Source organism: Doryrhamphus excisus, chromosome 7, assembly GCF_030265055.1.
Source record: "Doryrhamphus excisus isolate RoL2022-K1 chromosome 7, RoL_Dexc_1.0, whole genome shotgun sequence".
Taxonomy (NCBI): domain Eukaryota; kingdom Metazoa; phylum Chordata; class Actinopteri; order Syngnathiformes; family Syngnathidae; genus Doryrhamphus; species Doryrhamphus excisus.
This window is the reverse complement of record NC_080472.1, coordinates 2,330,674-2,357,194: the sequence shown is the minus strand read 5'-3', so window position 1 is coordinate 2,357,194 and position 26,521 is coordinate 2,330,674. Positions and strand designations below refer to the sequence as shown.

Below are 26,521 nucleotides of genomic sequence, written 5' to 3'. Positions count from 1 at the left end.
CCAAATTGTCCATAGCTATGAATGTGAGTGTGAATGGTTGTTTGTCTATATGTGCCCTGTAATTGGCTGCCCCACCTCCCGCCTGAAGACAGCTGGGATAGGCTCCAGCACATCCCCACGACCCTCATGAGGAAAAAGCTGTATGAATGAATGAAATTTTCTTGCCGCCATACTAAAATTTTACCGACGTTGCAGGCCACCATGAGCCACTTGGGAGGCAGTTTGAGCCACTGCACGCCACTAGGCACCTTATTGGCGACACTTGGCACCAACTGGTGCCGGCCCACTGGACTCATTAGCATTAGATTTGTCACATCAAAACACAAATCGCTGCTATTTCAGAAATTCACTACTTCCTGGTTCGGCACACTTAAGCATCATGGGTAGTGTAGTTCTTTTAGCATCATTAACATAAAGCTAATCTACTGCCGTAACTACACGTCAAAAATTGGACCGGTCTTAAAAGTAATGTTAAAATATCATCCCGGGGACCCAATATGATCCCGTCGTGTTACCCGTATCGCAGATACACAACACTTCACACTTTACGGACACACACACACACACAGCTGTGGGGGGGGTGGGGGGGGTGTGTGAAAGGAGAGTTAAGTGGGTGTGAGTCAGCTCCCGAATGAGAAACTGATAGAAACATTGCCAGTTTCACTCCTTCGGGGCACTGACTCTGGAATGTGTTTGAATCCCTTTTATTGATGGTCCCGGTCCAGCAGGGTAACAAGGTAGTACAAAGTACTTTTATTTCATGTACTGTTCATTTGGTAAATTTACCAGCACAGTATTTTTGCTATAATTAGCAGTAGTTCTGAAGTATACGCAAGTTTGAGAAAAAGTAGCATGTTTTTTAGATTTGTGTGCATTATTTCTTAATTTATTTGGTTAGCATCCGTTTTGGTTAGAGTCGCTTTTGGAATGCATTAAGGATGCTAACCAAGGTTCCACTCTATTATGTTTACATATTTCATTTCCATAGGTATTGGTATGATACAGGGCTGCACGGAGGTTGAGTGGAGAAAACCCACGCATGCACGGGGGAGAACATGCAAACTCCACACAAAGATGGCCGAGGGTGGAATTGAACCCTGGTCTCCTAGCTGTGAGGTCTGCGCGCTAACCACTAAACCGCCGTGCCGCAGTATAGAGTTTGAACCATAAATAATTTAATCAATTATCTTGATGGCAGGGCGGCACGGCGGTCTAGTGGTTAGCGCGCAGACCTCACAGCTAGGAGACCCGAGTTCAATTCCACCCTCTGTGTGGAGTTTGCATGTCCATGCGTCGGTTTTCTCCGGGTATTCCGTTTTTCTCCCACATTCCAAAAACATGCTAGGTTAATTAGCGACTCCAAATTGTCCATAGGTATGAATGTGAGTGTGAATGGTTGTTTGTCTATATGTGCCCTGTGATTGGCTTGTACCCCAAGACAACTGTGTGGCCTGCGCGCTAATCATGTAACCGTGCAATGCCACATTTGTTTACAATCACCACCATCAGCCACAATTTGGAATTTTTGGCATGGGTCATGGAATTTGAACTTGGGTCTCCTAGCTGTGAGTCCGTGCGTGCTAACCACTCCCACACCGTGCAGTCCCAAATTATTTTTATCTATTTATTTCAGGCTTCCTGGGTTTCTGCGTGGGGTCCTTTTAACGAAACCTCTTTGGGCCGCCCGCCGCGACCCCGACGCCAACTGCACTTCAGGAACGAATGGGCAAGCTGGAGCGGCTGGTCTGTGTGCTCGCGAAGTTGCGGCGGTGGTGCCTCTGTGCGCACGCGAACCTGCATCACCAGGTTAGTACCTCCGAGCATGTAGCGTTGTCGGTTGCTAATGTAGCATTCTGGATTTAGAGTTTGGGCCTTAATAAACGCATTCAAAGGGAAAATATGGTAATGGTTGAATTTCATTTGAACATGCATCAGATTACAATTGAATGCATCACATAATCAGTTCCCAGTTCCACATGTCCGAAAGGAGTAGGAAGAAGCAAAGCTTATTAAATCCTACCCCTCCATCTGGTACTTTTACAATCACTAACTGTTACATTTGTTCACTTCCTGCTTTCCATAATACAGTTTAGGGTTTAAACTTAAACTTGTATAGTAATTTCCAGTGTATAAGTCGTACTAAGTACTATTGTTTTGAGTTGTGGACTCCTATAGAGCAGCTACACGCAATAACCCAGCACAGAGAGCTTTCTGGATCTTCCAGAATCTGCACCTATTCAGCTATATTTTGCTTGGATTTAGGTTTTAATTTAATCTGGGCACGCCCCCACTTCACTGTAATTGGTCCCACTCCGCTTGTACCCGAGTGGGCACACCCATATAAGGAAGTGGACATAAATGGGTTCTACAGCTTATCCTCACGAGGGTCGCAGGGGGGTGCTGGAGCCTATCCCAGCTGTCTTCGGGCGAGAGGCGGGTGGGGTACACCCTGGACTGGTGGCCAGCCAATCACAGGGCACATATAGACAAACAACCATTCACACTCACATTCATACCTATGGACAATTTGGAGTCGCTAATTAACCTAGCATGTTTTTGGAATGTGGGAGGAAACCGGAGTACCCACGCATGCATGGGGGAGAACATGCAAACTCCACACAGAGATGGCCGAGGGTGGAATTGAACCCTGGTCTCCTAGCTGTGAGGTCTGCGTGCTAACCACTCGACCGCCGTGCCACCATTAACCAATATAGTAGACATAATTATAGAAAATATGATGTCTTAGACATAGATTAGATATAACAAACTCACATGTTAGCATTGACAGCGTACTTCCTGTGGCAGCCATTCTCTCATCAATGGAACATTACGACACCTTAAAACCAGTGTAAAATACTTTGTTTGTGAAGCCATTCATTTCATTCATTTTCTACCGCTTTTCCTCACGAGGGTCGCATGGGGGGTGCTGGAGCCTATCCCAGCTGTCTTGAACCCTGGTCTCCTAGCTGTGAGGTCTGCGCGCTAACCACTCGACCGCCGTGCCGCCCCTCTCTGAACCTATAGTCCATAAGTTATTAATGTTTTTAAAGTTATCGTACGATAACCAAACGTGAGCATGAAATACAGTAAACCTCGGATATATCGGACTTCGGATATATCGGAAATTCGCTCACAACGGACAGATAAAAAAGAACCGATTTTTCTGTAATGCATTTCCAATAAAAATTCATTGCATATATCGGATTTTTTATAACGGATTTCGCCTATTTCGGACAAAATCTCCAGTCCCGTTCCGATGCATTTCCATGAAATTTCCCTGGCATATATCGGATGGCCGCATCGTGGCGCTCCGATTCGCCGAATCGTGACCGAATCGCTATACGACGTCATTTGCAGCGTTTGCAGCGTTGCCTGCGCGTCCAGGTACATTGGAAACATAGTCAAGGAAGTGCCTTTTTATAACGGATAAAATCCGATTCACGCATATACCGGATATACGTAAATCCGATATATGCGTAAAACGGACATTTTCCGGTATACGCATATAACGGATTTCGCTTATATCGGGGGGAAAACCAGTGGGAACAATTTGAATCCGATATATCCGAGGTTTACTGTACATTTTGTGTCACTGACGTCATCTTTGTGTGTGACAGAAACCCAGTGGGTGGACCATGCGGAGGGGATCCCAGGCAGTACAAGATCTGCAACACCAAGGTCATTCATCAGAAAGGTTTCCACGCTGTATAACATTCAAATCTTCAACGCTTATGAATTTGAATCATAGGCGCGTTCCCGGGTTGGCGTTGCACTCGAGACCTTTTGAGGGGCGTGAACTGGAATTTCACACTCGCGTTAACCTTTGTCGTGACCGCAGAGATCTCTGATGTATTGCGCGTTTCCACCGCAGTGGACTGTCAGAGGCGCTACCGTGCGTTTTGGAAGCGTGCATGGTTTTGTGTGGATGTGTTTACACGGGGCGATCACTGCGGTCCGTACTTGTACAGGATCTCACAGATGAGTTGAAGCTTGTTTTAGGAGCTTTGAATAGGAGTGTGTGTGTGTGTTGCACTTTGTACCCAGTGATTCCCTAGACATGTTTTCTGCACCCTCTTTGGGACAAAACGTGCTCAGTGACTAAGGGTTAAAGTATTTGTTTTGGTTTTTTACCATTTAAAAATATTCCGTTTTTTTTACCCTTTTTATAAACCAGTATAGAGTTCATTCATTCATTCATTTTCTACCGCAGGGGTGCTGGAGCCTATCCCAGCTGTCTTCAGTCGAGAGGCGGGGTACACCCCTGGACTGGTGGCCAGCCAATCACAGGGCACATATAGACAAACAACCATTCACACTCACATTCATACCTATGGACAATTTGGAGTCGCTAATTAACCTAGCATGTTTTTGGAATGTGGGAGGAAACCGGAGTACCCGGAGAAAACCCACGCATGCACGGGGAGAACATGCAAACTCCACAAAAAGATGGCCGAGGGTGGAATTGAACCCTGGTCTCCTAGCTGTGAGGTCTGCGCGCTAACCACGAGACGGCCGTGCCGCAGTATAGAGTTTGAACCATAAATAATTTAATCAATTATCTTGATGGCAGAGCGGCACGGCGGTCTAGTGGTTAGCGTGCAGACCTCACAGCTAGGAGACCAGGGTTCAATTCCACCCTCGGCCATCTCTGTGTGGAGTTTGCATGTTCTCCCCGGTTTTCTCCGGGTACTCCGGTTTCCTCCCACATTCCAAAAACATGCTAGGTTAATTAGCCACTCCAAATTGTCCATAGGTATGAATGTGAGTGTGAATGGTTGTTTGTCTATATGTGCCCTGTGATTGGCTGGCCACCAGTCCAGGGTGTCTCGCCCGAAGACAGTTGGGATAGGCTCCAGCATCCGCCGCGACCCTGGTGAGGAAAAAGCGGTAGAAAATGAATGAATGAATCTTGATGGCACAGAAGAAATGCTGCCAAAGGAGCCCAGCAAGAGGCTAACGTCATCGCAGCACCCCAATGAATGTGTTTCATAGATTCATAATAGGAAAACTTTATTAATTCATTTATTTTCTCCCACGTATCTTCACGAGGGTCGTGGGGGGGGGGGGGATGCTGGAGTCTATCCCAGCCGTCTTCGGGCGAGAGGCGGATTACACCCTGGACTGGTGGCCAGCCAATCACAGGGCACAATTTGGAGTCGCCAATTAACCTAGCATGTTTTTGGAATGTTGGAGGAAGCCGGAATACCCGGAGAACGTTCAAACTCCACACAGAGATGTGAGGCCTGCATGCTAACCACTCGACCGTCGTGCAACACTGGGAAAACTTTTAAAAAAATTTAAAAAATTTTAAATCATTTTGAGTTCAGAAGGGGGCAGGTTCGTGTTTGAGATGAGATTCCGTCTGGGAAATATTTTGCACACAAACGTTTATTCCATGTTTAAGAGTCGTCGCTATTTTCATTGGGCATTTCACGCAGAAATCATGGCGCCCGACATTTGCGAGCATTTGCTTAAAATAAGGTTTTGCCCAGGTTAGCATTGATCACCCTATTCATCAATGATATTGATTCAATAATAACCATAATTTGTGTGCAGGAGTGCCCTCCAGGCTCCGAAGATTTCCGAGAGATGCAGTGTGCTGCCTTCAATGACAGACAGCTGGTGGCAGGAAACTCATTCCGATGGAAAACCTTCCATGGAGGTCAGTGTGGCGCATAAAACCACCATATAGCAAATCATGCTAGGCGTGCGACAACAGTGCCGTTATTTATTTATTGACACAGGAAGTAAGACGAACAAAGACAATATGCTTGTTTTAGCAGAACATGAAGAAAATGCTGAAATGCACATTGCGAACTTCGAAAATTCACCAAGTTCTCTTCGATTTTCCGCCAAATAACATAACACGCATATTTTTGGAATGTGGAAACCGGAGAACCCAGATAACATGCAAACTCCACACAGAGATGCCCAAGCGGAGAATCGAACCCAGGTCTTCTCGACCTGCCAACATGCATTAAATTAGGTTAGGTTAGGCTAAGTTAAGTTAAGTTAAGTTAGACATGCATTAAATTTAATTTAATTAAATTTGACTTGCATTAAATTTAATTTAATTAAATTTGACTTGCATTTAATTTTAATTTTATTTAATTTTAATTTAATTTTTATTTATATTTAATTTTAATTTAATTAAATTTGACTTGCATTTAATTTTATTTTTATTTAATTTTAATTTAATTTAATTTAATTTAATTTAATTTAATTTAATTTAATTTGATTTGCATTTAATTTTATTTTATTTTTATTTTATTTTAATTTAATTTAATTAAATTTGACTTGCATTTAATTTTATTTTTATTTAATTTTAATTTAATTTAATTAAATTTGACTTGCATTTAATTTAATTTTTATTTAATTTTAATTTAATTAAATTAAATTTGACTTGCATTTAATTTTAATTTTATTTAATTTTAATTTAATTTAATTTTTATTTAATTTTAATTTTATTTAGTTAAATTTGACTTGCATTTAATTTTATTTTTATTTAATTTTAATTTAATTTAATTAAATTTGACTAGCATTTAATTTTTAATTTTATTTTTATTTAATTTTAATTAAAACATTACAAACATTATTTTTATCCTTGTGAAATTTCTGCCATTTCAAAATTTTCATTTTCTAATAAGTTAAACTTTTTAAAATTTATTATTATTATTAAAATTATTATTTCTTAATTATTCCCCTCATATTTTTGACTTTATTCTTTTAACATTAAAACTTTTTCCGCAACCTAAATTTCCAAATATTACAACATTATTTGTTTATTTCTCATATTTGACTTAAAATAATATTTTCTTCAATATTTCAACTCTGTGCTACTAAAGTGAATTTATTTTTTCTCATAATATTTCACATTTATTTGTGTAAATTGTGACTTTTTGGTCACTTTTTCTTCCACCTCTTTTTTTGTGAAATGATATCGAAGCTTCATTATGTCCAAGAATATGCCGGGGCCACATTTTGGACACCCGTGCTGTAAATTATTACACAATAAAATGTACCTGCTGACGTGCACTCTTGGACTCTTGCACGCAACAGGAAGTTGACTCGCCGTTCCATTGTGTGTTCCACATGTGTTACCGCTTGCGTTACCCTTGGTTGCACCGTGAGCGAGGAAGGCGTTTGGGTCGCTGTCTTTTACCGTCAGTCCTGCACTGCGAGCGACTTTCCGTGTTTCTGTCCTCCACTAAAACGTGTCCTCCAGCTCGACTTTGACCCCCAGCGCCCCCCCCTGTCTGTCAAACGTTTTCCACCAATAAACCACCGCGCCTCTGACTGAACATCTCCCCCCGCCAGGTTCCAACCCCTGTGAGCTCAGCTGCCTGGCCTTGGGTCATAACTTCTACTACAACTTTGGTCGTGTGCTTGACGGCACAGCCTGCGACAAAGAGCCCGGAGCGATGTGCGTCAACGGACGCTGTCTGGTGAGCGTCCATGTTTTGACTGGTACCGTTTTTTAGAAGTCGGGTCCATGCTGTGAAGAGTACATTCTTCATGCATAGTAGTTTTCATTGATCTTTACAACAGGGGTCGCAAACTCAATTTACCTGGGGGGCCACTGGAGCTAGGGTCTGGGTAAGGCTGGGTTGCATCAGGTTTTCAAAAAAAAACAAAAAAAAAAAAAACACATTTATTAAAAACAGAAAAATATACAAACTTTTTCAGTGCTTTGGTTCCGATTTTCTACAATAAAAACTCAAATATCTTAATTTTTATTTTTCTGCACAAAATAAGATGAAAAATAAATAAATCAAAAATAAAGAAAATCAATCAGTAATAAATAAATATAATAATAATAATAATAAAACGGCAAATAATAAAAACTTAAGAAACCACATATAGTTGGTGGGTAGACAAATAATTTTTTTCAGATTAAAATTAAAAGAATTATTAGAGCCCTGTAGACATGACAAAACACGACTATAGTCACATTTTTATTTACAACATATTGCGCAACTGCAGCATTCTTGAGACACATGCTAACTCGCAAACTAGAGAGCTAGCCACCTAAACGGTAGCCTTCAAGTTATTTCCTTTCAACTTAAATCGCCAAAAACTTACCACTTCCACACTGATAGGGAGGATAACTATTAACAGTTATTTAACCTTTAACATGAACATGAATCAAACGTAATAATTTTTTCTTTCTGGGTACATGATACCATACAGCATCCATATCAAACATTAAACTTTCATATCAAGGCGGGGGCCTCAAACGAGAGTCCTGCGGGCCACCTTTGGCCCGCGGGCCGCGTGTTTGAGACCTTTTTTTTTTTTTTTTTTTTTTCAAATTCTGAACTGATGCATGTCTTTATGGATATATTTGCCCACACATGCATGGATTTATGGGCTGTAGTCCAATTCCGCCTGCAGCTGCTGGAGACAACACCTCTCTAAACTGAGATCAGGATGCATACCATAATATACGTACTACCTCTCTGTGTGTGTGCATGTGGTGTCAGCTCATTTTCTAATATCATGGAAGTCTACCACCGGTGTCCAAAGTGCGCTCAGGGGGCCGTTTTTCGACCCACAGCTTGTTTTTGTATTGGCTACTGATGCATTCTAAATGTAAACAACAACAAAAATGGTGGGCGGAAGTGCAGGAAAAGTTTAAATTTGAATCCCTAATTTTATGGCCTCACTTGATCAGGTTTTTTTTAAATGAATAAATCATACTGTGTTGTGGTGGAATACGGCCTATTATTAGTAAAAAAAAATACATATTTCTGTTTATAAATGAAGCATTTTTGAGCATAAAAATAATAATAATAAAAAAAATATATATATATATATATATATATATATATATATTTTTTTTTTTTTTTAAATTATTATTTTATTATTATTTTAATTATATTATTATTATTTTTATGCTCAAAAAAAAAAAAATATATATATATATATATATATATACACACGGGTTACTAGGTGTCAGTACTGTTACTGTAATGAATGTAAGATGAGACACACAAGCACCAGACTTGATCACTGCAAAAAACAGTTTTTATTTCAGGTTTGAATTACTGGTTCATAGCGGTTAATTGGTTCCAGAACCGACTTATTATTAAGTGAACTTCCGTGAATTAGAACTTGGGCATCAATCAGTGAATAATTATAAAAATATAATAAAAATAATTATAAAATTATAAAAAATATTTTTTATAAAAAAATTATGTTAATTTTTAATATTTATTTTTTATACACAAAGTGAATAATTTCTCAGTTAGAGTGCCTGTTTATGAGGGTTTTACCATTATTAGAGACCTTTAGACATGAGATAACACCCCTATAGTCACCTTTACACGCCTATTATTATAATTGCATCGACCACATAGCGCAAGACCTTCAAGATCTTTGAAGGGATGGCCGCCGCTTTAAGCATAAGTACATCCGAGCTAGCTAGTTAGCTTCTAGCTGAATTATTCTAAGTCGAAGAAAAGGTTTTAAACAGAGTGTGTGTGTGTGTGTGTGTGGGGGGGGGGGGGACAAAGTAAGAAGTAAAAAAAAAATTACCACTTCCACATGGAATAGGAGGAGAACATGGGACCGTATTTACACACTTGATGGGCCGTATGTGGCCCCCGGGCCGTAGTTTGCCCAACCCTATAATGTCTTAAATTTGTGATTATGTCTACGATACTGTGTGATACAAGTGTAAAGGTAATAACTATAGGGGTGTTATTTCATGCCTGGAGAGCTCTAATAATAAACAGTATTTAGAAGGTTTTCTATGCTGAAACTGATGAACCGTGCTAAATAAAGGGGTATTTTTTTTACCCCATTTGCCCAGTATCGGACCAGTATCGATCCTGAGTATTTCACCATCCCCACTTGTGACCCCGATGGGGGCCCGTGTGTTCATTTCCTGTAAATCCTTGGCATGTTTATAAGGACTTAGGGGCCTGATTATAGGTCTCCTAAAATGCCGCTCTTGAAGCTGGGTACCTCCCCCTTGATTGGTTTACAGTACAACCAAGGAGATGAAGGCTGACGTAAAAAAAAAAAAAAAACACGCTCTGTACGTAGCATCGTTATCGGCCATCTTTACCCTGTACTTTGGAGTTTATAGCTTCCCTCGCGGGGGCCCCCCACCGGGTATGTTGTAAGACAAGAAAATGACAGGGAGAAGCAAATGTAAGACGTACGGTATCTCATCGTACGTCATCTGGAGTGGAAAATTAGTTTGGGGATGACACAACAACAAAAGGTCGAATGTGCAGACTGCGGAATATTCAACTGATAATATTAACTCTTTATGACGCTTTATAACACTTTTATTTTAATTTAATTAATTTAATTTAATTTAATTTACCGTGCAGAAACCCGGCTGTGACTCCATCTTGGGTTCGGAGCAGCAAGAGGACGCCTGCATGGTCTGTGGAGGGAAAAACACCACCTGCCTTCATCACAGGAGTGTTTACCAGAGCAACGGCCTGGAGGCAGGTAGGATACACACACACACACACACACACACACACATACACACACACTAATCACTTTCAGACCTGCTTGATTTCAGGATCCACTTACGTTCTTATCATTAATGTTCAGTCACAAGGTTCTTGTTGCCAAACAAAAGTTGGCTCGCCTCATTCTAAGAACAGGGGGTCCCAAATTGCAGTTGTTGTTGTCTCACAAAGGATGGGAGCATGCAGAGTCCAAAGCCTTAATGGAACCCACACCAACATGGATACTTGTTGGTAACAAGTATAACAATAAATATAATAACAATAACAATAAATGAATAATTTAATTTAATTTTTTTAATTCTTAATTTAATTAAATTTATTTTTTATTCTTAATTTAATTAAATTTATTTTTATTCTAATTTAATTTAATTAAATTTATTTTTTATTCTTAATTTAATGTAATTTTTTATTCTTAATTCAATTTAATGTAATTTTTTATTCTTAATTTAATTTAATTTTTTATTTTCAATTTAATTTAATTTTTTTGATTCTTAATTTAATTTAATTTAATTTATTTTTTTATTCTTAATTTAACTTATTTTTTATTCTTAATTAAATTAAATTATTTTTTTATTCTTAATTTAATTTAATTTTTTATTCTTAATTTAATTTAATTAAATGTATTTTTTTATTCTTAATTTAATTTATTTTTTTATTTTCAATTTAATTTATTTTTTTATTTTCAATTTAATTTAATTTTTTATTCTTAATTTAATTTAATTAAATTTTGTAATTCTTAATTTATTTTTTTTTAATTTTGAAAATTAAAAAATTGTAAAAATTTGTAAAAATTTGTAAAAAATAATACTAATTAAGTTATATTAGGAAAGCAGGAAGTGAACAAATGTACCAGTTAGTGATTGTAAAAGTACCAGATGGAGGGGTAGGATTTAATAAGCTTTGCTTCTTCCTACTCCTTTTGGACATGTGGAACTGGGAACTGATTATGTGATGCATTCAATTGTAATCTGATGCATGTTCAAATGAAATTCAACCATTACCGTTACCATTATATTATTCTCATGAAATTATGAAATTTATGACATTTTCCTCATTAATTTACACTAACTTTTTTTTCTCTGAATATTTTGACTTTATTCTTGTACAAATTTCAATTTAACATCAATTAAATCAATTTAACATCAATTAAAGCTCAAACGGTCAGACTTTATACGACTAAAATAATGTTGTTTTCTGATGTTTAGGTGGGCCTTTTGGATACAATGAAGTAGCCAAGATTCCAGCTGGAGCCACTCACATCCGAGTCACGGATAACAGCCGGAATTATCTCGGTAAGATCACGGACACACACACACACACACATGCCATCTGGTCTTTTGTGCGTATCAATTTCACGTTACTGCTGTGTCACCGCCTCCATGGTTACAATCGTAAATCCAACATGTCGCATCATTTTTTTTTTTTTTTTTTTTCATAGACTCGCTGTCACTTCCTCTCCCTGGAGACAGGAAGGTCTCAGCGGTCCTGTCTGGTTACTGATGGATGTTGTGTGTGTTTTCCAGGCAACATAAGCAGCAACTTCTATTCTTATCTTGTTTATGAGACCAAAATAAAACCGGATTTAGTCGTAGCGCACACTGCGGTCCTGAGGCTGACACATGTAAACGCTCTATCTGGTCTATCTGCTGAGGGTCTTTGTTTCCATGATGTGTCATGGAAAATCCCTCCCGAGCACTGAGTCGAAACCGCTGCCTTATAAGGTCCCGTGGCGTATTTCTTTCGATAAAGTGCACTCAAATTCCTTCTCTTGACGACTTTGTTGTGATCCACTGATACAGAAACATGTCACGATATCAAAATCACCTTTTTCCCGTTCGTATAGCTCTCCAGAACGGTCGTGCCCAGTTTGTGATCAACGGGAACTGGAAGATCAGCGTCCCCGGGGAGTACAACGTGGCTGGAACCAAACTTCTGTATCGGCGCTCAGCTGACACCTGGGAGAGCTTTGAGGTCCCGGGGCCAACCCAGGAAGACTTGCGTCTAATGGTAAGACCCCCGAAGCAGGGGTGTACAAAGTGCGGCCCCGGGGGGCTCGTTTTTTAAATAACACTCTGAATATTTGGTATAAAATATATTAGCTTTTTTTTGCCTTAAAAGTACATGATAGGACTGGACGCCATCCATACAGTCAGGGGTAGGCTAGAACCTATCACAGTTAACAAGCCAATCGCAGGGCATAGAATACAAATCTTTTTAATTCGTATTTTGACAGAAAAATTCTGCTTATCATGTTATTTTTCATTTTCCGACTATTTAAATTCTCTTATCGACTTTATTCTCATAATATTTTGACTTTATTCTCGCAATGTTAGAAATTTTTGTGTATCCTAATTTTACAAAATAATGTTAATATTATGATTATTATTTCTAAGCGTGTCTGATATTGGATTTTTTTTATGGAAAACATATCTGCTGATACCGATATGTGTAACATGGCATATCTCCTGAACACATATTTTGTATGCAGCATTTTTTAAAATATCGGTTTTCATGTTTTTTTTAGAAAATTTTTAGAATTTTTTTAGAATGTTTTTCTCATAATACTACAGCTTAAAAAAAAAAATTTCTTCACCAACTTTATGCTGTGATTTTTTTCGTTACTTATTTATTTATTTTTTAATTTTTATTTTTTTTTATTTGTGAAATTGTGAATTTTAATTTTAATTTTAATTTTAATTTTAATTTTAATTTTAATTTTAATTTTAATTTTAATTTTAATTTTAATTTTAATTTTAATTTTAATTTTAATTTTAATTTTAATTATTTTTTTATTTGTGAATTTTTTATTTTATTTTTATTTTTATTTTTATTTTTATTTTTATTTTTATTTTTATTTTTATTTTTATTTTTATTTTTATTTTTATTTTTATTTTTATTTTTATTTTTATTTTTATTTTTATTTTTATTTATTTTTATTTTTTTATTATTTTTTTACTTCACTCAACTCGACAACCGCTGCACATTTCCATTATTACAGTCATAGGTAGTAAAATACTCCTAACTAAGAAAGTACTGCAGTACGTCTCATCTTACTATGACTATACCATCATTGTGTGTAGGTTCTGGCCACGGACAGAAACCCAGGGATCGAGTACGAGTACTGGTTGCCCCCAGACCAGTATGACCTCTACCATGGGAGGAGAAGCCCTCTGCGTCAGACTCACCTCTCTGACAGCTACCTCCCCTGGGAGCAACCCGGCACCACTACCACCACTACCACTACACGGCCCCCCCAGGTCACCACCCGCCCCCACTGGTGTAAGCCCCATTTATTTTAAAGTAACAGTAGCTAATTCCTTCTTTATCAAAGTACTATTTTTGCATAGAAAACTTATTGACGACCCTTTAAAATGTTTTTAACATTATTAGAGCCCTCTAGACATGAAATAACACCCCTATAGTCACCTTTATACTTGTATTACCCAATATAGTAGACGAATTAAGAAAAAATAAGCCATTTAAAACATAAATAAGACTTGTGTTCATGTGTGTTGCTGTAAATGGGTTCCGGTGCTAGGTGAGCTTGAGTGAGGTTGCGGACAGGAAGTGGTATTGCGGGTTAAGAGTTGAGTTTTAGCTTGGCTTGAGTAGGTAGGTAGGATTCCTTCTTTATGAACGGAACATTTTTGTAGTTCTATTTTTGCATAGAAAACTTATTGACGACCCTCTAAAAATGTTTTTAACATTATTAGAGCCCTCTAGACATGAAATAACACCCCTATAGTCACCTTTAGACTTGTATTGCCCAATATAGTAGACAAATTACGAAAAAAATAAGCAATTTAAAACATAAATAACACTTGTGTTCATGTGTGTTGCTGTAAATGGTTTCCGGTGCTAGGTGAGCTTGAGTGAGGTTGCGGACAGGAAGTGGTATTGCGGGTTAAGAGTTGAGTTTTAGCTTGGCTTGAGTAGGTTGGTAGGATTCCTTCTTTATGAACGGAACATTTTTGTAGTTCTATTTTTGCACAGAAAACTTATTGACGACCCTCTAAAAATGTTTTTTTAGCATTATTAGAGCCCTCTAGACATGAAATAACACCCCTATAGTCACCTTTATACTTGTATTACCCAATATAGTAGACAAATTACGAAAAAAATAAGCAATTTAAAACATAAATAAGACTTGTTAAATGGGTTCCGGTGCTAGGTGAGCTTGAGTGAGGTTGCGGACAGGAAGTGGTATTGGGGGTTAAGAGTTGAGTTTTAGCTTAGCTTGGGTAGGCATGTAGGTAGGTAGAATTCCTTTTTTTTAATAATTTTTGTAGTTCTATTTTTACATAGAAAACCTATTGACGACCCTCTAAAAATGTTTTTAACATTATTAGAGCCCTCTAGACATGAAATAGCACCCCTATAGTCACATTACACTCCTATTACCCAATTTTGAATCTCTGCTATTACTCCCATGCCTTATAAAATGCCCGATTATACCAAATATTGTGGTGTGATTTCTTTCCAACAGCACAAAGAAGGCCAGTGAAGCCACCGCGCCAATCTTCCCACCCCATTCTGCCCCGCCTGGAACGAGAGGAAAACCACAGAAACCTCCTACCTCAGCCCTCGCCTGGAAGTAAGTTCACCAGGAGTTGATCGCCGCCGTACGGTACTACTTGTACCGAGCTTGTAAAGTTGCCGGTCAGCCAAATAGTAACGAGCAGAAATCGAACCGCGACATGTTTTGATCTGACAAATCTTAAGTAACTTTGATCGCATGTAGAATTACTACGGTTTCTTTACGGACGTGAACACAACAGCAGCGGTTCAACTGAGACACATATTTAAGCAAATTTTACATATTTTTAGCCGAAATTTAGCATTTTAAACTGTAAATGTTGGATGAGACACACAAGCACCAGACTTGATCACAGGGACACTTTATTTACAATCCACTTTATTTATATAGCACATTTTATAAACAGAGTGCTGCACAGACTAGTAAAATAAAAAGTAAAAATAAAATACAATAAATAAAGTTACAAATTGAATTTAATCCAAAATAAAAAAAATAAAAAAAATTAAAAAAAAATAAAAAATAAAACATAAAACATAAAAAATAAAAAATAAAAAATAAAAAATAAAAAATAAAAAATAAAAAATAAAAAATAAAAAATAAAAAATAAAAAATAAAAAATAAAAAATAAAAAATAAAAAATAAAAAATAAAAAAAATAAAAAATAAAATATTAAAACAGGCTTTTATTGCAGCTTTGGAGGGGCTACTGTTGTAGCTAACTAGCTTAAACTCATCTCTTTATTTATAAGAAAGTAATCCTACTTTGTGGAAATTCACATATCACGTTTGGGTCCGGAAGCGATTAATTACGATAATTAAGGGATTAATTTATATACAAAAACGACGTCATGGGCACATCTATACTATATTAGGTAATACTATATGTACCATATCGGGTAATACAAGTATAAAAGTGACTATAGGGGTGTTATTTCATGTCTAGAGGGCTCTAATAATCTTATTTACAGCAACACATATGAACACAAGTCTTATTTATGTTTTAAATGGCTTATTTTTTCTTAATTCGTCTTCTATATTGGGTAATACAAGTATAAAGGTGACTATAGGGGTGTTATTTCATGTCTAGAGGGCTCTAATAATCTTATTTACAGCAACACATACGAACACAAGTCTTATTTATGTTTTAAATGGCTTATTTTTTCTTAATTCGTCTACTATATTGGGTAATACAAGTATAAAGGTGACTATAGGGGTGTTATTTCATGTCTAGAGGTCTCTATTAATGTTAAAAACATTTTTAAAGGGTCGTCAATAGGTTTTCTATGCAAAAATAGAACTACAAAAATGTTCCGTTGATAAAGAAGGAATCCTAACCAAGTCAAGCTAAAACTCAACTCTTAACCCGCAATACCACTTCCTGTCCGCAACCTCACTCAGCTCACCTAGCACCGGAACCCATTTACAGCAACACATATGAACACAAGTCTTATTTATGTTTTAAATGGCTTATTTTTTCTTAATTCGTCTACTATATTGGGTAATACAAGTATAAAGGTGACTATAGGGGTGTTATTTCATGTCTAGAGGGCTCTAATAATGTTAAAAACATTTTTAAAGGGTTGTCAATAAGTTTTCTATGCAAAAATAGAACTACAAAAATGTTCTGTTGATAAAGAAGGAATCCTACCTACCTACTCAAGCCAAGCTAAAACTCAACTCTTAACCCGCAATACCACTTCCTGTCCGCAACCTCGCTCAGCTCACCTAGCACTAGAACCCATTTACAGCAACACACATGAACACAAGTCTTATTTATGTTTTAAATGGCTTATTTTTTCTTAATTTGTCTACTATATTGGGTAATACAAGTATAAAGGTGACTATAGGGCTGTTATTTCATGTCTAGAGGGCTCTAATAATGTTAAAAACATTTTTAAAGGGATGTCGACGAAATTCGACGTCAAAATAAGGCTGGTTTTGTCATGCAGGGCATTGTGGGAAATGTCGACGAGTTAAAGGTCGAAGAGAGCGCCAGAGACAGTATTGCCAGAAGGATTTCGGTAAGTCGGAACTTTACTCGGACTTTACACCTTCCTATAAAAGGGAAAACCACCAAATAATAAATTGTCATTTCTCATCAGTTTTTCGTGCCAGAGTCCTGGGGAAGCTTTACAGAGGCGCAGAGACGCGTTACGACGTCCAGATCCTCCACACGTACCGTAACAGCTTCCGCCTGGAACACCGCGAGTTCCTCTGGGCCCCCAATGTGTGCGACTGCCCCCATCTGGAGCCGGGGAAGCAATACATCCTGATGGTGCGCCGACACATTAACTACGAGCAGACGCTAAACCGCATCCTGTTGGAGGAGGACAGCTACGCGGCGCCGTACCGACCCCGAGAGGACCAACTCCTGCGGCCGCTGGAGAGGCTCTGCAGCAACAGAGGTCGGAAGCGGATTGCGGTGTGATTCCAATGATGGGAAGTCTCATCACTCATTGGACTCTGTTTCACTCTGGACCTTCATCAGGAGGAACCACGTGTTTATTTAAAAGCCCCCGCATGGCTTTTCTATAACATATAGAGCACTTTAGGTGGTCACATGATCCACCTGTAAACACGCCAAGGAGCTTTGGACTCAAATATGACATATAATTGCTGGTTTTTCCAAATAGAATTAACTTTATATTCTGTATTATTTCTTTGTGTATGCCAAATTTGAGGGAAAATCCAGCTCAGCACTATCACTGTACCACTTTGAGGTACCACTTATGCCATAGCGGTACCCTGAAAAATAGTTCATATAGTCATTATGTAATTATTTATTTTGTTATGTCTGATCCTGGAGCTTCTAGGTCAAGTATTCATTCATTCATTTTCTACCGCTTATGCTAAAAATATAAGCGTCGCGGTGGTGCTGGAGTCTATCCCGGTTGTCTTCGGGTCAGGCGAGAGGCGGGGTACACCCTGGACTGGTGGCCAGCCAATCACAGGGCACATATAGACAAACCCACGCATACACGGGGAGAATATGCAAACCCCCACACAGAGATGGCCGAGGGTGGAATCGAACCCTGGTCCTCCTAGCTGTGAGGTCTGCGCGCTAACCACTCGTCCGCCGTGCCGCCCATAAAATATTTTAATTCTTAAAATATTTAATTCTAATCTCATATTGGCAATTGTATTGTATATTTATTTCCTATCATTTGAGTGTTAAGTTGCTGTATGATGATTTTAGCGTTCCTTCTAAGATGACACCGTACATCGAACTTGAGTCTCCTAGCTGTGAGGCCTTCGTACTAATCACTCGAAGTATTCATTCATTCATTTTCTACCGATTTTCCTCATAAGGGTCGTGGGGGGTGCTGGAGCCTATCCCAGTTGTCTTCGGGACAGGCGAGAGGCGGGGTACACGCTGGACTGGTGGCCAGCCAATCACAGGGCACATATAGTCAAACAACCATTCACACTCACATTCATACCTATGGACAATTTGGAGTCGCTAATTAACCTAGCATGTTTTTGGAATGTGGGAGGAAACCGGAGTACCCGGAGAAAACCCACACATGCACGGGGAGAACATGCTAACTCCACACAGAGATGGCCGAGGGTGGAATTGAACCCTGGTCTCCTAGCTGTGAGGCCTACATTTAGCCCTCAATTTAGTTATGTTTGTCTATAAGGCAGGAAGACCATTGATCAAATTTACTTAAGATTTGTCAGATCAAATACAAGACTTCGGGCGAGAGGCGGGGTACACCCTGGACTGGTGGCCAGCCAATCACAGGGCACATATAGACAAACAACCATTCACACTCACATTCATACCTATGGACAATTTGGAGTCGCTAATTAACCTAGCTTGCACGGGGAGAACGTGCAAACGCCACAAAGAGATGGCAGAGCGTGGAATCGAACTTGAGTCTCCTAGCTGTGAGGCCTTCGTACTAATCACTCGAAGTATATATTCATTCATTCATTCATTTTCTACCGCTTTTCCTCACAAGGGTCGTGGGGGCTGCTGGAGCCTATCCCAGCTGTCTTCGGGACGGGCAAGAGGCGGGGTACACCCTGTACTGGTGGCCAGCCAATCACAGGACACATATAGACAAACAACCATGGGGAGGGTGTGCCCCGCTTCTCGCCCAAATTAATGCTAAACAACGAAGTAACAATACAATACAACAATACAATATATGGCTCTAATACACCACAAGGAAGCAGAACACAATTCCCATGTAATGTGTGGAATGGTTGTTTGTCTATATGTGCCCTGTGATTGGCTCGCCACCAGTCCAGGGTGTGCCCCGCTTCTCGCCCAAAGACAGCTGGGATAGGCTCCAGCACCTCCCGCCACCCTGGTGAGGATAAGCGGTAGAAAACGAATGCTAAACGGCGAAGTAACAATACAATACAACAATACAATAGATGGCTCTAATACACCACAAGGAAGCAGAACACAATTCCCATTAATGGTTGTTTGTCTATATGTGCCCTGTGATTGGCTCGCCACCAGTCCCGGTTGTACCCCGCCCTTTTCTGCTCACATGTGATCAGTATTTAATTTTTTTCACGTCAATGTGAACGCTACAATTCAGAACTGGGTCCTCATTTGTAGGTACTGTAGCTTTAAATCTGATATGTATCCCATCTACTGTTCGCATATATATATATATATATATATATATATATATATATATATATATATATATATATGACCTATACGTTTACCATGCGACACTTGGATCTAACAAACTGGCAGTTTGGTGCGTTCAAGGATGCCAAACAAAGTGCGAAATCTGAACTGCGTGAGGAAAACACATAATCAGTGAAGCCTAAATTCATATAAGCGTGAAAACTATGGGCTTTTTTTTTATATAACAGTGGTACATTTATGCTGTACATTTCACCGTATTTATAAACAATGTGTTTTCTAATGAACAAAAAAAATAATAATTCAAAAAAAATTTTTGACCAAAAATCATCTAATGTGCGAGGATCCACTGCAAATGTGATTCCGACATGTGTTTTAACCGCTTAATATTATTTTGACAATATAGATATGTATGTGTCACTTTGCTACAGTTATGTGCGTCATGGCTGGTCATCCGCCATCTTTGATGCTAAATATTTGCTTTACAATACCAAAGGAAATATACAGTATTTTATTGTGTGGCACTGATTGACTTCAACTATAGAACTGTTTTGAAAGGAACTGTGTGTCTTTAATGTCTCTCAACATGAATCTTATGGGAGTCAAGTTTTTCCTCGTGGTCTTCCTAGCGTGAGGCGCCAAAGAAAAGGAAAGTGAAAAGTGAAGTGGAGCTTTTTTTTCCCCAGGATATGTACCATAATTTTATTCAAATTACAATAATTTTAAGATTCCGGACGGTCACTAGCCAGCGGGCCGTAGTTTTGACACCCGTGGTGTTGAGTGAAAAAAAGTTATCCTCCTAATCCATGTGGAAGTGGTAAGTTTTTTGCCAGAGTGAGGCAAATAAAATATTCATTCATTCATTTTCTACCGCTTTTTTTACCCGGGGGTGCTGGAGCCTATCCCAGCTGTCTTCGGGCAAGAGGCGGGGTACACCCTGGACTGGTCGCCAGCCAATCACAGGGCACATATAGACAAACCCACGCATACACGGGGAGAACATGCAAACCCCACACAGAGATGGCCGAGGGTGGAATCGAACCCTGGTCCTCCTAGCTGAGAGGTCTGCGCGCTAACCACTCGTCCGTTGTGCCGGCCATAAAATATATTAATTCTTAAAATATTTAATTCTAATCTCATATTGGCAATTGTATTGTATATTTATTTCCTATCATTTGAGTGTTAAGTTGCTGTATGATGATTTTAGCGTTCCTTCTAAGATGACACCGTACGGTATATTAACTCATTCGCTACCAAAGACAAAACAGGACAGCAAAAAGTGTATCTTCAGTGACATATTGCAGCCAAGGTCTTTGAAGGACTTCAGGAAGTTTTCCACCAGCTGCTTATAATGATCTGCCTGGTAGTTTTCCAATGCAAAAGTCAATTTCTGCTAGCGTTCATGAAATTTCTTTACACGTATTCATTTTGTCCGCTTCCAAAAGAGAGATTTCTGCAAATAAAAATAATATATTTTATGACAAAACTCTAGACATATTAAATACATATACATTGTATCTTCTGATATCTACAGTTTTTGCCTTTTTTTGCAAAAAAAAAAATATATTTTTACCCAATACCATATCTCGGAAACTATAGCCAATCTGCATTTTCGACTTACTTTTTCTTTATTAATGACCTAAACTACTTTAGTGGTTTCAAAATAAATAAACATAAATAATGTGTGTTAAAAACACAACAGGACACACACAGATTTGGAAAGAAAACTTGTATTTAAAAAAAAAAAAACAACACACAAGTGAAAAAAACACAAGTGAGGATAGTTGCTACTTAAATGGCGACACCTGACTTCATTTTGACTGAACACAACTGCTGCTCATCAACCGTAACGAGTCATCACAGACAACCGGCTCCATTTCCTCAACAGTATCGAGTCATCACAGACAACTCGGCTCCATTTCCTCAACCGTAACGAGTCATCACAGATAGTCGGCTCCATTTCTTCAACCGTACCGAGTCATCACAGATACTCGGCCCCATTTCCTCACCCGTAACGAGTCATCAAAGATACTCGGCTCCATTTCCAAAACCGTAACGAGTCATCACAGATACTCCGGCTCCATTTCCTCAACAGTACCGAGTCGTCACAGACACTCTGGCTCCAATTCCCCATCAGTCAACCGTGACGTATCCAGGAAGTATTCACTGGAGATTCACGACACTGAGGTAAACCCGGCATCTATAAACATGGAACGCCTTTTTTCTAAATATTACAGTGGAACCTTGGTTGGTGACCGCCCCGGTAAGCATGTTTACATTTCAATTCTGTTTGTGTGCATTTTCTGGTTAGCGCGATTCTTGTGTTGTTAATATATATCTATTTTTTAAGCACAAAACGTCTTTCCTAGTTAGCCTCCTATTAGCTAGCATAAGCGAAACCGGAAGTTACGTCGCCGATTTAACTCAAAAAGTTGTAAACACGTTTTTTTTATAGTTTAACATGGATAAAACATTTCTAAATGCATAGAAATGATGAATTCAAAAAATAAATATAGGTTACTTTTGCCTTTTAAAGAAGACCTGCTGACTTCCCAAAGACACAATGTGGCAGCGGGATCAACCGCCACCAAATCATTCATATGTATTTATTTTCTGTATGTAAAACTATTGTTGTAAAACTATTTTAAAAGGTGCTTTGTGGTCAGATTTTTTTTTGCCTTTCTGGAACGTATTAATTGGATTTACATGATTTCTAATGGGAAAACTTGATACGGTTAGCATCTGCTTTGGTTAGAGTTCGTTCATCAAATATTCAGCTCAGTTGCCTTCGGGTGCTTTGTGACCACACCCCCTATTATTATTATTATTATTACTACTAAAAAAAGTGCCCGCTTAAGTCGACGTCGAAAACGGGTCAGTTTATGTCGACACATGTTATAGTTTTGTTAACTTAGTCATTATTGAGAACAGCAACATAACTACTGTCTAGTTATAAAGCATTAAAACTCACTTCCTGTTCAGTGCAAAGTAAGCTTTAAAATAAAAGCACGGCGTCACACTTATTCTTAATTTTTTTAGATTGTTAGCAAAAACAAAACAAACAACAAACTTAGTGCAGCAACTCTGTTCGATAAGAGTATTATATGAAAACACAACAATAATAAAAAAAACATTTATTATTATGAATTATGCGCATGTTTCTGGCAAAATACTGTACATGTGCAGCAGTAGCTAGTTTCGGTTTTGATTACGGTTATGTCAACAACCGCTAATGTCGCCGCCAGTCAGCCGGGTTCCACTGTACTACAACAACAAATATTTCAAAGTGATCCTACAATCGGTGCCAATTTACAATAAATCGCATTATTTTTGGATACAGGCGTACTAAATCCTCGTGAAAAGTGACATAAAAATCATTTGAAGGCAAGAAAGTTCTAATTCTCAGCATCCTCCTGGCTTGTAAATACGTGTAAATCAAAAGTAGAAATATTATGTAAACAAGAAAGACATATTTACAGTATTGATCTTGTCCATCCCAGTGCCACCTTTTTCATTTAACATCATTTTTTTTTAGCTGCCTATTATTTTATGAATATTTATCTTCTGTGGCGATGGACTTGTGCAGAATGCGTGGCTTCATTTTCCTGTGTACACCAGGGGTATCCAAAGTGCGGCCTGGGGGCCCTTAAAATATAGTTTAACAGGAAGAAAAACAGTTTTCCGAGAATAGAGTGGTAATATTATGAGGAAAAATAATGTCATCATAGTAGCATAAAGTTGAAATATTCAAGAATGACGTTATATATATATATATATATATATATATATATATATATATATATATATATATATATATATATATAAATTAAAAATATATATATTTTTTTATAAAATATCGCATTTTTATGCTGATACCAGGCCGATACCGATAAGATACGATTCTTGTAGTGGAATGAACACATCATATTTTAATATCGGTTTTCATGATCTGTAAAAAAAAATCTGATACCAACATTAACTGATATCGCATTTTTATGCTGATACCAGGCCGATACCGATAAGATACGATTCTTGTAGTGGATTGAACACATCATTTTTTTATATCGGTTTTCATGATCTGGAAAAAACCTGATACCAACATTAACCGATACCGCATTTTTATGCTGATATCAGGCTGATACGGATAAGATACGATTCCTGTAGTGGAATGAACACAAAAGTTTTTAATATTGGTTTTCATAATCGGGAAAAAATCTGATACCAACATTAACCGATACCGCATTTTTATGCTGATATCAGGCCGATACGGATAAGATACAATTCCTGTAATGGATTGAACACATCATTTTTTTTTATATTGGTTTTCATGATCTGGAAAATATCTGATACCAACATTGACCGATATCGCATTTTTATGCTGATATCAGGTCGATACGGATAAGATACGATTCCTGTAGTGGATTGAACACATCATTTTTTATATCGGTTTTCATGATCTGGAAAATATCTGATACCAACATTAACTGATATCGCATTTTTATGCTGATATCAGGCCGATACAGATAAGATACGATTCCTGTAATGGATTGAACACATCATTTTTTTTTATATTGGTTTTCATGATCTGGAAAATATCTGATACCAACATTGACCGATATCGCATTTTTATGCTGATATCAGGTCGATACGGATAAGATACGATTCCTGTAGTGGATTGAACACATCATTTTTTATATCGGTTTTCATGATCTGGAAAATATCTGATACCAACATTAACTGATATCGCATTTTTATGCTGATATCAGGCTGATACGGATAAGATACGATTCCTGTAGTGGAATGAACACATCATTTTTTTATATCGGTTTTCATGATCGGGAAAAAATCTGATACCAACATTAACTGATATCGCATTTTAATTATATATATTAAAAAATAAAATATAATAAATAATATATATATATATATATATATATAAATAAAAAAATATATTTTTTAATATATATTTATATTATATATATTTTATATATATTTTTTTTTTACAGTCGTCCCTCATTCATAGCGTCTAACTGACTGTGATAAAAGAACATTAAAGACGCCCTCCAGACATGAAATAATAAGCCTATAGTCACCTTTACACTATTATTATTATTATTATTGTTTACATCATATTTCAATGTTTATATAGCGCCAAGTCACAAAAAACAGTTCTCTCATGGCACTTTCCACGGTCACCAGAGAACCCACCGGAACCCCACATGAGCAAGCACTTGGCGATGGAGGCCTTGGACAAAACCCAGACTCTATCGAATGTCTCGATATTGCACAACTATTATACTGCATGCCGCTAGCTGGCGAGCTAACACGCTAAAAACACACGCTCAAAAATGTACTTGTGTATAATATGCCCAGGACAAATAAAAAATGAACATGAATGGCCAGTAACGCACTTTGGACACCCCTGGTTTAAGTAAACAATATCAATTAAGGTTAATAATCGCAAACAATAAGCCAGGACCTGATTGGATGTGTCCCAAAAAAAAAAATGAAAAGTCCATTTTTTTCATGTTGTCTGTGGCTCCCGGCCAGATTATCTTTGTTATGATATGAAAATAACAAAATATGTCCACATATTTCTGATGGCTTTGGCGAGACAGCCAGTCTTTCATGATTCACTGGGTCTCTCACTACAATGCGAGTCTTTAAAACCCTTTGACCCACGTGGCCGCCGGAGGTGAACAAAGTCATGTGACCTCCCTCCCACAGCATGTCAGACGCTGACGGTGACGTGGCGGGACGACGGCGAGCGGCGTTTAATGCGGGAGCGGCGGGGTCTGGACTGGTTTTGACAGCTACACAAGGGGCCCAGCAGCAGCCAAAGGTAGAGGATGACGCAGGCCCAGCACGATGACATCTTCACCCAGAAAGTGGACCAGCTCCCGTGGGTGAACGTGGTCTCCAGCACCGCCGACTCGTAACTGGACGATGACAAGACAGGTGGAATATTTTTGGACTTTTACGTTACTAGGCGGAGTTCATAGGTCATGTCACACAACACTAGGCTGTATCGCCACCCTGGGGGCTGATGGCGCCGTTGCTTTAAGAGATAGCACGTGTGTGTTGTCAACAACTTTTCGATTGGCTGAGTGATGTCAACATAAGCGGTTGTAACTGAAACCAAGAGTGGCCAACTCTCAATTTCCGATACCGATATCAGCCGATACCGATACGATTCCTGTCGTGGAATGTGAACACATCATTTTTTTTTATATCGGTTTTCATGATCTGTAAAAAAAATCTGATACCAATATTAACCGATATCGCATTTTTATGCTGATATCAGGCTGATACCAATAAGATACGATTCTTGTAGTGGAATGAACACATCTTATTTTAATATTGGTTTTCATGATCTGGAAAAAATCTGATACCAAAATTAACCGATATCGCATTTTTATGCTGATATCAGGGCGATACGGATAAGATATGATTCTTGTAGTGGAATGAACACATCATTTTTTAATATCGGTTTTCATGATCTGTAAAAAAATCTGATACCAACATTAACCGATATCGCATTTTTAGTATGCTGATATCAGGGCGATACGGATAAGATATGATTCTTGTAGTTGATTGAACACATCATTTTTTAATATTGGTTTTCGTGATCTGGAAAAAAAATCTGATTCCAATATTAACTGATATTGCATTTTTAGTATGCTGATATCAGGCCGATACGGATAACATATGATTCTTGTAGTGGAAAAAACACATCATTTTTTACAATCGGTTTTCATGATCGGGAAAAAAATCTGATACCAACATTAACCGATATCGCATTTTTATGCTGATATCAGGGCGATACCGATAAGATACGATTCTTGTAGTGGAATGAACACATTATTTTTTTATATCGGTT

At 38.1% G+C, this 26,521-nt stretch overlaps 2 protein-coding genes across 4 annotated transcripts in view; one reads left to right on the top strand and one right to left on the bottom strand.

Annotated features, from left to right (window-relative positions):
- Nucleotides 1-21,156, top strand: part of adamtsl5 (ADAMTS like 5) — a 39,546-nt gene extending 18,390 nt beyond the window's left edge. The window contains exons 3-13 of one of the 2 annotated variants that reach the window (XM_058078528.1): nt 1,634-1,806; nt 3,618-3,678; nt 5,557-5,662; nt 7,318-7,445; nt 10,344-10,467; nt 11,699-11,785; nt 12,337-12,500; nt 13,574-13,772; nt 14,980-15,087; nt 16,979-17,050; nt 17,132-21,154. In XM_058078528.1, the coding sequence (XP_057934511.1) occupies nt 1,634-1,806; nt 3,618-3,678; nt 5,557-5,662; nt 7,318-7,445; nt 10,344-10,467; nt 11,699-11,785; nt 12,337-12,500; nt 13,574-13,772; nt 14,980-15,087; nt 16,979-17,050; nt 17,132-17,457 (1,548 nt within the window). In that variant the 3' untranslated portion in view covers nt 17,458-21,154. Of the gene's footprint in view, nt 1-1,633; nt 1,807-3,617; nt 3,679-5,556; nt 5,663-7,317; nt 7,446-10,343; nt 10,468-11,698; nt 11,786-12,336; nt 12,501-13,573; nt 13,773-14,979; nt 15,088-16,978; nt 17,051-17,131 lie in introns of both variants that reach the window. The other variant, XM_058078529.1, reaches the window with a different exon arrangement.
- A 1,604-nt stretch (nt 21,157-22,760) lies between these two features.
- serinc4 (serine incorporator 4) overlaps nt 22,761-26,521 on the bottom strand; it is a 30,873-nt gene continuing 27,112 nt past the window's right edge. For both annotated transcript variants that reach the window (XM_058078532.1, XM_058078531.1), the window contains exon 11: nt 22,761-25,580. In XM_058078532.1, coding sequence (XP_057934515.1) covers nt 25,373-25,580 — 208 coding nt within the window. In that variant the 3' untranslated portion in view covers nt 22,761-25,372. The remainder of the gene's footprint in view (nt 25,581-26,521) is intronic.